The sequence below is a fragment of the Scyliorhinus canicula genome, chromosome 11, assembly GCF_902713615.1.
Source record: "Scyliorhinus canicula chromosome 11, sScyCan1.1, whole genome shotgun sequence".
Taxonomy (NCBI): Eukaryota; Metazoa; Chordata; class Chondrichthyes; order Carcharhiniformes; family Scyliorhinidae; genus Scyliorhinus; species Scyliorhinus canicula.
Genome location: NC_052156.1, coordinates 87,232,919 through 87,246,191, shown reverse-complemented (window position 1 = coordinate 87,246,191; position 13,273 = coordinate 87,232,919). Strand labels below are relative to the sequence as shown.

General features: G+C 51.7%; 1 protein-coding gene across 1 annotated transcript in view; it reads left to right on the top strand.

Moving 5' to 3' along the window:
• Positions 1–13,273, top strand: part of dock3 (dedicator of cytokinesis 3) — a 1,304,448-nt gene that overhangs the window by 1,121,115 nt on the left and 170,060 nt on the right. Inside the window, 2 exon segments of the mRNA XM_038810823.1 lie at positions 1,093–1,234; positions 2,423–2,589. Of these exon segments, the coding sequence (XP_038666751.1) occupies positions 1,093–1,234; positions 2,423–2,589 (309 nt within the window).

Sequence of the window (13,273 nt, the reverse complement as noted above, 5' to 3'; positions counted from 1 at the left end):
GTCACTAGGTCAGATAGAAGAGGGAACCGAACATGTACCTGAACAAGGGATGGAGCCTTCCATAGAGGGACGGAGAAAAGGGAGGATACAGAAGTTAAAAGAAAAAGCGCTTCTTTGGAAGAAAGAAATGAGCTTTATGGTGATATTAGAGGAATAATTCATTTTCCTGGGGCTCAGTTATAAGCTGCCATTCTGGTCAAAACCAGTGAAGAGGACAGCAGCAAATACAAGCAAGAAATCACTCAACAGCCATGTCTCCACATTCTGTGATACTGTTAGCTGATAAAAGGGAAGTAAGAGGACATTATATCTTTTCATAATTTGCTAATTGCTGTTATTTCTCATGGAAAATGGACAGCATATCAATCACATTTTCAACTTACATTTTTAAGATTTTTTAATAGAGATGAATACATATTTTCTTCGCAGCAATTGCTTACCCCAAGAAAAAAAACAGCATAGTAGAATCTGACTCAATGTGCTGCAGGTTATGCAGTGCTTTGTCAATTCATATTGTCCTTGGCCTCCTCACACATTGGATCAAATTCTTCTGACTATATTCTACTTAAAGAAAAATTCACAGATTTACATAGTATGACATTCATCTTGTCTTTGGCAGTGCCCCCCATCTCTGTTTTTGTGTATGAAGAAGTAGGCAAGGCATTATCCACAGGCAGTTTCTGAATATTAATTCTGTTTACATACATTATGGAGTTCAGAGCCACCTGATGGCCGCAACCTGTGACTACAGCATCAATGGGAGCTGCTTATGGAGATTCCCATTATAACTGTATATTGGCAGCTTCCATGGTGTGTGTTGATACAAAAACAAAACTAAAAATCATGACAGCCAGAAGTGCAGTTTGTGGATAGCAAGTGCACAGCATAATATTTAACAGACTTTTTATAATTTATATATCCATATTTGAATAATTCAGTTGTATTGAGCATTCCAGCCCAATGCATGAACTGTTTTTAGGTGCGCTGTCTGTATGTTTTTTAGACTGCCAGTCTTTCTTTTTATCTCTTTATGTAATTGTTGATTGTTTCTTCAGTCTGACTCTTCCTCTTTGTTCTTTCCACCGACCCCAGAACAAGGAGTTTGTATGTCGTGGTCACGATTATGAGAGGCTGGAGGCTTTTCAGCAGAGGATGTTGACTGAATTCCCACAAGCCATTGCCATGCAGCATCTCAACCAGCCAGATGAAACCATTCTGCAGTCTGATGCACAGTGTATCCTTGCACCTTGAGCACAATCGCTGCCCAATGTAGAGAATCAAGCTCAGCTCTGATGACCTCTCATCAGATTGGCCATTCAACACTCACTGACTAGTCGTACACGTGAAGCAAGGTCATTTGGGTAAAGTAAATTTGGGGCTGCAAATGCTCATGGAACCAGGTTCCAGTAAATGGTACCACTATCCAGAAAGAAAGAGGGAAAATTGGAAAAAGAATATTGCTAAAGAAGCAAAAAACAGAAAGTGCTGGAAATACTTAGCGAGTCAGGCAGACTGCTCTGCTAAAGGTCATTGACCAGAAACAATGGGCTGGATTCTCTGGTCGCCGTCACCAAAATTGGGTTTAGCGATCAGCCGGAGAATCAGAGTTCCCGACCAGATCGGGGGTGGCGCCGCTTTTGCGATGCTCCACCCCCTCCAAAGCAGCGTACTTGAAGAGTACTCCATGTGACATATCAACGGCCTCAGGACATTGCCTGAGGCCACCACCCCCCACCCCAATGCTCTGCCCGCAACCAGCCAAGTTCCCAACGACGTCTGTCGCGTGTGGTCTCATCCGTCGGAAACTCAGCGTGGCGGCTGCGGACTCAGTCCAGCGCAGCCACAGACGGGGGAGGGCCGATCTGTTGACCGGGGGGTACTTTATTAGGGGTTGTGGGCACTGTGGTCTAGGGCACGCAAGCCGGCCAAAGGTGGGGCACTATTTCGCAGGCCGGGTCCACGAGCAGCCTCTGCCATATAGCAATTCTCCAGGCCGCATCGGCAGCTAGAGCCGGGTGCTCTACACTGCCAGTATGCTAGCCCCCAATCAAACAGGGAATCGGTGGCCGCTTTAAACCATTTTTTCTGTGTAAAAGCCACCATTCCCACGCCGGCGTTGGGACAGAGCCCCAGAATCAGAGAATCCAGTCTAATAACTCTGTTTCTCTCTCCACGTGTGCCACCTGTCCTGTTGAATATTTCAAGCATTTTCTGTTTTTATTTCAGATTTTTCCAGCATCTGCGTGTTTTGCTTTTATATTAACTGCTAACCTTACCAGTGTTTACCGGAATAATCTAATGCTGCCTATGTGTTAACCAAAGGATATAGTGATTATCCTGCAGATGATGGTGGACCTTGTTTTTGGAAGCTGATGGTCAGGACCAGTTTTTGCTGTGCTATTTTCCTTGACCTTGAGTGTAGATCTACAGATTTATGCAGTGTGCGCAATTCCAGAGAATGTGGAAGTTCTCCAGATGGAGAGGGTTCCGGACCGAATCAAGAGCTTCTACCGCGTAAACAACGTCAGTCGCTTTCGATATGATAGACCCTTTCATAAAGGTTCAAAAGACAAGGAGAATGAGTTCAAGGTGAGCATATCATGAACCATTAATATTAGCCACAAATCTCATAGCATTTCCTACTCTTCCAGTTGGACTTCTCTTTGCAGCAGGAAACTAATATTTGTATTTTACAAGATAATGTTGCACAGGAAGCAGTAATGTCTGCTGGTGGAGGTGGTCATAGATGAAATGCACTTGTAAAATCTTGGAAGGTGTCTGTGAAACAGCAAATTTGCAGAATATAAATTAAAAATAGAAAATGCTGAAAACACCTCGAAGGTCTGGCAGAATCTCTCAAGGGAAAAACGGAGTTGATGGACGGAATCTTGTGGAGACGACTGGAGTCTCAACGACTGTCTGCAGAGCTGGCGAGAGATCCTTTTCATCTCTTTTAAGGAAGCTCCCACCGCATCTTGTTCCACTCAGCTATTTGACAGGCCACGCTAGGCCTTCCCTGGGATCAAGGATTCTGGAGTGGAGACCCTTTCTGCCAAAAGCTGCCATCAAATCAGAAATCAGCAGCTCTGTTGAGGCAAGTGATGGCAGGAGGGGAGGATTCATGGGATGGGGGTTGTGGGGGAGGAGGGTTGACAGCAAAAACAGGGGAATGGCTGCCTTCCCGATTCTGGCTCCCTCAATCTGACAATAAGTGCCTTTGGACAAGAGACACCCCCCACCCCACACTGAGAGCCCGCAGGCAGCCCTGCACCTTTTTCTCGCTTTTACCAGGCACTAATATTGAAATGAGCTGATAGGAGTCCGAGCTGGAAAGTCCAAGACTGGGAGGTCTTATCTGACAGACATATGATAAATTATATCTTTTGTAACCGGGCCATTCAAATAATGGCGAGGTAATTATTTGTTTAAATTGGCCTCAGTAGGCTTCACTGTGTAAAAATGGCAGTTGAAAGGATTCTCCAAGCACAGAGATTGGAGAGGCAGCACAATGGTACCTGGGGCACAGCCAGGGATTAGTTATATGGCAATCAAATTTCTACCCACGACATAATGGTAATGCTGCTGATGCTATTTAGATTTATTGTCACGTGTACCTAGGTACAGTGAAATGTATTGTTTGGCGTACAGTCCAGACAGATCGCTCCATACATGAAAAACATATGATAAATACATAATGGAAATACATAGACATTGGGTGAAGCGTACGAAATGTAGTGCTACTCAGTAGAGAAGATGTGTAGAGAGATCAGTTCAGTCCATAAGATGGTCATTCAAGAGTCTGGTAACAGCGGGGAAGAAGCGGTTTCTGTTAGTGCATGTTCTCAGCCTTTTGTATCTTCTGCCTGATGGAAGAAGTTGTAAGTGAGAATAACCTGGGTGGGAAGGGTCTTTGATTATGCTGCCCACCACAGCCTGTGTCAAGTCTTACTTAAACTGAATAAAATAACCACTGTCCCCAATAAGGATATCACTTTGAATCATTTCAGGACTTAAGAATAAAGGGTTAAAGATTTAATTGACTCTGATACCAAATATTAACAAAATGTCTGTGATGGTGTGAATAAGTTGTAGAATATGTTGCGATAGCAGAAACAAAATAGTTTTATGATGATTTAATTAATTTAACCAATGAATCAGCCAATTGGATATTATTGGTGTGAAAACAACCAACGGTTTCAGAAGCATTTTATGAGAAAGGGACATCCCAAATGACACTGGAAAGCATGATTGACAGAAAACCTTTAATAAAGTGCTTCATGAGAATCTGCTGTGTAAATTTAAAACAGTGAGTATCCTGAGTTAAGCATAGGAATGGATAAGGAACTGGCTAAAACCAGGTAAGTCAGGCGAGTGAATTGCGTCAGAGCAGAGTGGACCCAGTGATCGATGTTTATAGTACTGTTATTTCCAAAGGACGGAAATTATATGGATTCTGAAACAGTGCAAGTTGGCGAATGTTACAGATTATGGACTGCATTGTGCTTAAGCAAGAGTGTGGCAAGGCTGTTACATCACGGGAGAGACCAAAAACGAGAACTGCGCTGTACACTAATCAATCTGCAATCTAACCGGCCCACTCCCGTTGGCAAAATCAGGAAACCGCCGCAGCATGACAAGAATCCAATAATCACCACTTAGGACCAATCTCTATTCAATTAATGGTAGCAACCCCCTATTTAATGGCCTCCCGTGATCTACCGCCTCCCCAGCAAGTGGTCACCCGGGCGCTGATCGGTGTACCTTTTTAAAACGTGAAGCTGGCGGAAGGGCTGCTATGGGGATCCGACGAGATGAGTAGCCATCTTTGCGACTGAGCAATAAGCCCGGAGGCGGTGGGGGGGTGTGCGGAGCAGGAGTTGTTTCCCACATGGCCTGCGGGGCAGTGGGGGGAGATGGGTGTCTCAGTGCCCACAGGTTCACCCTGCCACCCTCTGGATCATGTGTCCCTGGGGCAACCCCAACCCCTGCCTGTCTGCCCCACCAGTCACCCATTACTCCCACTGACCGCGGAGGCCTCTGGCTGCACAGCTGATGAATATTGCTGATAGGGAATTGGCAATCATAGTTAAGTGAGCACTTCACAGCTTCAAGTGGATTCCCGTGGGTGGGTGGGCCATGTGGCAAGTGGGATTTATGGCCTGGCATCCCAATCAGATCATGATGCCTGGACACTGGGCCTGAACACTACGGAAGGAAATGTCACAGACGCAGCAGCCAACATTTAAACACCCACGATCTGGGCCCCTGCACCTGAGACATTTTGGCGACCAGAGGGTGGGTGTCTGCACCAGGGAGGGGACTAACATCTGGTCTGAACACGCACGAACAGACTCAAAAACAGCTTCTTCCCCGCTGTTACCAGACTCCTAAATTACCCTCTTATTGGCTGACCTCATTAACACTACACCCCTGTATGTTTCACCCGATGCTGGTGTTTATGTAGTTACATTGTGTACCTTGTGTTGCCCTATTACGTATTTTATTTTATTTTATTTTCATGTACTTAATGATTTGTTAAGAAAAATACTTTTTACTGTACCTCGGTACACGTGACAATAAACAAAATCCAAATTCAGGTGACGTTACATGCGGGTGTCTGGGGTACAGGGTCTGGGGTCCGGTGAGCAGGGGTACCCGTTGCGGCCGAGGTGCGTGGGCTGGGCGTTTGGATGGCATGGGGAAGAGGGGGAGGAATTCAGGGTCCCGGGGTGGAAGACACCACTGGTTATGTCTCACACCCTCACCTAATCCTATTACATGGAATGGATGGTATCTTGGACCCCGCGGAAACTGTCCTGCGGTGCTGCTGGCAGGCCAGGTGGCTAGATGTTGGAGAAGGCAGCAGCAGCGTCGACAGAGGCTCAAGGTGGCGGCTCAACTGCAAGGTCCCACCCCACACCCTGAGGACCCGGCCACCCATCAGGCCCGGGAGGGACCCAGAGGGGGAGGTCGACAACAGCCCAAGGTGCCCAAGGAGGTATCCTCCAGGACTTCCGGTGGCGGCGATGACGTAGGAAGCCGCACATTTGGGAGCTCCCATTTCAAACGGACTTTTCGGCTCTTTTTCGAGCCCAAAACGGAATTTGTTCGACGTCTCCCGGTGGGAGAAGGTGTGCTGATCGACTTTCTCCGCATTTCATGACTCGAACTCGGAGTGGAAAGGGGTAAAAAACAGCAGCAGCTCCCCAGAAAAAACGGGGGAAGGAATCCAAGATGGCAGCCGGCGGAGCTCCAGAGGAGTGGAAGCAGTGGGCCCTGGAGCAACAAGCTGCTCTCCTGCGCTGTTTTGCAGATTTCAAGGCTGAGGTACTGAGCTCTCTGCAGGAAACGAACAAAAGGCTCTCGGAGATTCAGACGACCCAGGGTGCTGCCATCAAGGCGTTGCAGACGCAGGCCACTGAACGAGACGAGGAGGCCGTGGTCCTCGTGAGTAAGGTGGAGGGGCACGAGGCACTCCACAAGAAGTGGCAGGACCGCTTCGAGGAGCTTGATCACCGCATGAGGCGGAAAAATCTGAGGATCTTGGGCCTTGCGGAGGGACTGGAGGGGTCGGATCTGACAACCTACGTGGCTACGATGCTGAACTCGCTAGTGGGGGCAGGATCTTTCCATCTGCCCCTGGAGCTGGAGGGAGCCCACAGGGTACTGGCCAGGAGGCCTAAGGAGAATGAACCCCCTCGTGCGGTGCTGGTGAGGTTCCACCGGTTCAGTGATCGGGAGTGTGTGCTGCGCTGGGCCAAGAAGGTGAAGAGCAGCAACTGGGAGAATGGGGAAGTACGGATCTACCAGGATTGGAGTGCGGAGGTGGCTAAGCGGCGGTCCGGGTTTAATCGGACGAAAGAGGTGCTCTACAAGAAGAAGATAAAGTTCGGAATGTTGCAGCCTGCGCGCCTGTGGGTAACTTATTTCGACCGGCATTATTATTTTGATTCCCCGGAGGAGGCGTGGGCCTTCGTGCGGACGGAGAAACTGGACTCGAACTAGGGGTTCGGGGTTGCGGGGTCAGTTGTAATACTTTATTGCTGGTTTCTGCTGTTGCTGTGTTCTCTGTTTCTGTACTTTTGTAATTTTGATATGGTTATTTATTGGGGTGTTGATCTGTTTTTTGCTGTGGGGCATTGTTTGAGTTTTGTATCTTGCGGGGAGGATCGGGGGGGGTTTGTTGTATTCTATGTCGGGTTGGGGTATGGAGTGGGGCTGGTATTTGGGAGCTGCGTCAGAAGGGTGTGGTGGGGCAGTGCGAAAGCGCGGGCTTTCCTCAAGTTTCCCGCATTGCGGGGCTGCGGGGTAGAGACAATGACGGGGGGCGGGGCCTTAACTGGTTCTTCCCCGCGCTGGAGCGGTGCCTGGAGGAGGGATAGGATGAGGGATGATCCCACTTTGGGAGGGGTCGGGTTTTTGGCGGGAGTTTCCGGGGTCAGCAGAAGTTAGCTGACCCACGGAAGTACAATGGAGGACGGTTCACGGCTAGGAGGGTTCCTAGCCTGGGGGGGAGGGAGGGGGGGAAAGGGGAATACCGGGTTGCTGCTGGCAAGGTCAGGAAGGAGCTGGTGGGGGCCGGGGGGACAGAGGTGAGGTGTTGTCGCTGTGGGGACTGGGTCGGGCGGGGGGTGCTGGCCTGGGGCGGGCAGTCGACGGGCTATGGCTAGTCGACGGGGGAGGGGGGCGGGGCGCCCTCTGATCCGGTTGGTCACTGATGTGCCATCAATTGCACGAGAGACGAGTTGCTTTACAAAAGTTAGGCTTTAATAAACTAGAACTTAGCCCTGCGGTCGTCTACAATAAAATGGACGACCGCCGGACGTTTGACTATTTATACCTCGGCAAGGAGGCGCGGTTAACTCAGCCTCTCGACCAATCGGTCGAGAGGCACATGACCGACCAGGGCCAATGGTAAGCCGGTGTTCTGCCCCAATGGCAGACAGGTATGCAAATCATATCACCACAGTCGCCTGGAATGCGAGAGGATTGAATGGGCCGGTGAAGCAGTCGAGGGTACTTGCTCATCTGAGGGGGCTAAAGGCAGATGTGGCAATGCTTCAGGAGACCCACCTGAAGGTGGCGGACCAGGTCCGTCTGAGGAAGGGGTGGGTGGGGCAGGTTTTCCACTCTGGGTTGGATGTGAAGAACTGGGGAGTGGCGATTCTGGTGGGGATAAATGTGTCGTTTGAGGCATCTGAGGTGGTGGCGGATAAGGGGGGTAGGTATGCTATGGTTAGGGGCAGGCTACAGGGAGAGAAGGTGGTACTTGCTAGTGTGTATGCCCCAAATTGGGACGATGCGGGCTTTATGAGGCCTATGCTGGGACGGGTCCCGGATCGAGAGGCGGGAGGTCTGATTATGGGAGGGGACTTCAATACGGTGTTGGATCTTTCACTGGATCGGTCCAGCTCCAGGATGGGTAGGAGGCCGACGGCGGCCAAGGTACTGAGAGGTTTATGGACCAGATGGGAGGGGTGGATCCATGGAGGTTTGTGAGGCCGAGGGCACAGGAGTACTCTTTCTTCTCCCACGTACATAGGGTCTATTCTCGGATAACCTTCTTCGTGGTGAGTAGGGGACTGATTCCGAGAGTGGAGGAGGCCGAATATTCGGCCATTGCAATCTCCGACCACGCTCTGCATTGGATAGAGTTGGAGATGGGGGAGGTGCAGGACCAGCGCCCGTTGTGGCGGTTGGATGTGGGGTTGTTGGCGGAGGAGGAGGTGTGTAGGAGGGTCCGGGCAAGTATTGAGGGGTACCTAGAGGTGAATGATACGGGGGAGGTTAGGTGGGGGTGGTCTGGGATGCCCTGAAGGCAGTGATTCGTGGGGAGCTGATATCCATCCGGGCACACAGGGAGAGGAGCGAGAGGGATAGACTGGTGGGAAAGATGCTGGAGGTGGACAGGAGGTATGCAGAGGCACCAGAGGAGGGACTGTTGGGGGAGAGGCGCAGCCGACAGGCTAAATTTGATTTGCTGACCACTAGAAAGGCGGAGGCACAGTGGAGGAAGGCACAAGGGGCAGTGTACAAACATGGTGAAAAGGCGAGTAGGATGCTGGCTCATCAGCTCCGCAAGCGGGATGCAGCTAAGGAAATTGCTGGAGTGAGAGACAAGAGTGGGAATGTGGTGTGGAAGGGGGTAGAGGTGAATGAGGTCTTCAAGGACTTTTACGGGGAACTGTTCCGGTCGGAGACAACGGTGGAGAGGAGGGGAATGGAGAGGTTCCTCAACGGGCTTTCTTTCCCGAAGGTGCAGGATGAGCAGGTGGAGGGGTTGCGGGCGCCGATTGAGCTGGAAGAGCTAGTTAAGGGGATCGGGCAGATGCAGTTAGGGAAGGCGCCGGGGCCGGATGGGTTCCCGGTGGAATTTTATAAAAGGTTTGTGGACCTAGTGGGCCCCTTGCTGGTGTGGACACTTAATGAAGCGTGGGAAGGGGGGACTTTGCCCCCGACGATGTCGCGGGCGCTGATTTTGTTAATCTTAAAGAGGGACAAGGACCCCCAGCAGTGTGGTTCATACAGGCCCATATCTCTCCTCAATGTGGATGCCAAGGTGCTGGCAAAAATTCTGGCCACCAGGATAGAGGACTGTGTGCCAGGGGTTGTACACGAGGACCAGACAGGGTTTGTGAAGGGAAGGCAGCTGAACACGAATGTGCGGAGATTGTTGAATGTCATCATGATGCCGGCGATTGAGGGGGAGGCTGAGATAGTGGTGGCGCTGGATGCGGAGAAGGCCTTCGATAGAGTGGAGTGGGGGTACTTCTGGGAGGTGTTGGGGAGGTTTGGATTTCGTGAAGGGTTTATTAGATGGGTGAGGCTGCTATATGAGGCCCCGATGGCGTGTGTGGCCACGAATGGGAGGAGGTCGGAGTACTTCCGGCTTTACCGAGGGACCAGGCAGGGTTGCCCCCGTCACCCTTGTTGTTTGCATTGGCAATCGAGCCGTTGGCGATGGCGTTGAGGGATTCAGGGAGGTGGAGAGGTTTGGTGCGAGGTGGGGAGAAACATAGGGTGTCGTTGTATGCCGATGACCTGTTACTGTATGTGGCGGACCCGGTGGGAGGGATGCCGGGGGTAATGGAGCTGCTAGCTGAGTTTGGGACCTTTTCAGGCTATAAACTAAATGTTGGCAAGAGTGAGGTGTTTGTGGTGCACCCTGGAGACCAGGAGGAAGGAATTGGTAGGCTCCCGCTTAGGAGGGAGGGGAGAGTTTTAGGTACCTGGGGGTGCAGGTGGCCAGGGACTGGGGGACTCTTCACAAACATAATTTCACCAGGCTTGTGGATCAGATGGAGGAGGAGTTCAAGAGGTGGGACATGCTGCCATTGTCGTTGGCGGGGAGGGTGCAGTCCGTCAAAATGACGGTGCTTCTGAGGTTCTTGTTCCTCTTTCAGTGCCTGCCCATTTTCATCTCCAGGGCCTTCTTTAGGAGAGTGACTAGCAGTATTTTGAGCTTTGTGTGGGCACATGGGACTTCGAGAGTGAGGAGGGTTTTCTTGGAGCGAGGGAGGGATAGAGGCGGGCTGGCGCTGCCCAACCTTTTGGGGTACTATTGGGCGGCCAATGTGTCAATGGTGCGTAAATGGGTGATGGGGGGGGGGGGGGGTGAAAAAGGATGGAGATGGCATCATGTAGAGGTATGAGCCTGGGTGCCTTGGCGACGGCGCCGTTGCCGCTCTCTCCAAAGAGGTATACCACGAGCCCGGTGGTGGCGGCGACCCTAAGAAACTGGGGACAGTGGAGACGGCATAGGGGGGAAACAGGGGGCTCGATGGAGGCTCCATTGGTTCATCCTGGGGAACAATGATGGGGGATTTGGAGGGTGGCAAAGGGTGAGCATCAGTAAATTGAGGGACCTGTTTATTGGCGGGAGGTTTGCGGGCCTGGGGGGTCAAACCAGGGTGGGGACTCGCGATTTTTGGAGTTGCGGTGGAGCCGGGAGTGCAGGAGGCGAAAGAGGCCGGTGTCCTGGCCTTTGCGTCCCTAGAAGCCCGGCGGAGAATCTTGCTGCAGTGGAAGGATGCGAGGCCCCCAAGTGTGGAGACCTGGATCAGTGATATGGCGGGATTTATAAAATTGGAAAGGGTCAAATTTGCCCTGAGAGGATCAATACAAGGGTTCTATAAACGATGGCAGCCTTTTCTGGACTTCCTGGCTCAAAGATAGGTGTCTTGGTCAATAGCAGCTGCAACCGGGGGGAGGGGGGGGGGGGAGAGAGAGATGGGAGGGAGAGGGGGGGTGGGGGGGGGGGGGGGAGAGGGGGGGGGTGGGGGGGAGAGGGGGGGTGGGGGGGGAGAGGGGGGGTGGGGGGGGGAAGAGAGGGGGGGTGGGGAGAGAGGGGGGGGTGGGGAGAGAAGGGGGTGGGGATAGAAGGGGGAGGGGGGGTGGTTGGGGGCGGGAGGGGGGGTGGTTGGGGGGGTGGTGGGGGGGAAGGGGGGGTGGTGGTGGGGGGGTGTTCCTTATTATAGTTTATATTCTTTATTTTTTTTCTCTACGGTTATGTAACTTAATATGGTGTTAATTTAAGTTGTTAATATGTTGTGTTCATTGAGGAGGGGCGAATGTTTATGATTGCTATCATTATTGTTATTGTTGGTATTTTATTATGTTGTTGTATAAATTCAAAATTTTTCAATAAAAATTATTTTTTTTTAAAAGGAGGTATCCTCATCCTCCACCTCCACCTGGTGCGAAGTGCGTGAGTGCCTCAACAAGGGGACAGTGAGGCACCTGTGCCATGTCCTCGCGGACTTAGCACCAGGTAGAGGAGCCCGCTCCCAGTGGCTGTCAAGGTCACGGCAGCCCTGAAAGTTTAAGCCTCAGGATCATTCCAGGGCTCGAGCGGGGACGTGCAGCATTTCACAACCTACAGTCCACAAGTGCATCCATGAGGTAACGGTTGCCCTGTTTGCCCGGGCAGCTAACTGTATAAACTTTGACATGGACCTGGCCCAACACGATGCCCAGGAGCAGGATTCTTTGCCAATGCTGGGATGCCCCAGGTCCAGGGGGTAATGGATGGCACGCATGTCACCTTGCACTCATCGGACCACCTGGGAATGCCCTACATCAACAGGAAAGGGTTCCGCTCCCTGAACCTCCAACGCGTGTGTGACCACCATGAAGATCATGCATATGTGTGCATGCTTCCCAGGGAGTGTGCACGACAGCTGCATCTTGACGCTGACGCTGCTCAATCTATGCCATAGTCTGACACCTGCCTGTTTACTGAGTGCCTGGAGAGCAGAAGAGGTATCCAAGATCTCCTTGCCCGGGGAGCTAGGGCAGGGAATCGGTGCTCGGCCCGCACTGCGGGATAAGTTGCCAGTTGTCATATTTCTTGACTACAACTTGTTTTAATGCTGTACATCCGTGTCCCCAACTGCCCCATTCACCCAATGGTGCCATCCAACTCCTCCCAACCCCTCTCCCCACCCCTTCCCCCCCCATCGCACCCTCCTCCCTGACCCTCTCCCCCCAGTGTCCTCTCAGTGATCCTCGACCTGCTTAGTCTACCGCTGTGCGTAGGCGTGTCCCCAGGATGCACATCAGATGTGGAGGCAGCCTGCTGCCTACCGCGTTCCCTGACCTCCGATGCTCTGGCAGAAGGCCCCCTTGCTGACAGCAGAAGCCCCGCCTTGTCACCCTGTTCCAGGTGCTGACTCCAAGATGCGGCATTGTCAAGGGGTGGAACTTAGGGGAGCTGGTGCCACCATCGCCACTCCGTAGAGTGGCTCCGGGTTGACACCCAGTGCCCCCTCCTCCCAGTTGGTGCACATAGGACCCTGGGGTTCACTTCAGGACGAAGGAGCAGCTGGATCGAGCCCCAGCTGCCCCTCCATCATAGAACATTACAGCGCAGTACGGGCCCTTCGGCCCTCGATGTTGCGCCGACCTGTGAAACCATCTGAAGCCGATCTGACCTACACTATTCAATTTCATCCATATGTCTATCCAGTGACCACTTAAATGCCCTTAAAGTTGGCGCGTCTACTACTGTTGCAGGCAGGGCGTTCCACACCCCTACTACTCTCTGAGTAAAGAAACTGCCTCTGACATCTGTCCTATATCTATCACCCCTCAATTTAAAGCTATGTCCCCCCCGTGTTGGTCATTACCATCCGAGGAAAAAGACTCTCACTGTCCACCCTATCTAACCCTCTGACTATCTTATATGTCTCTATTAAGTCACCTCTCAGCCTTCTCCTCTCTGCCAGCCCTAGCGTCTCCCCAATGTCTGCAACATTGTGTCGACGCCTTCGGC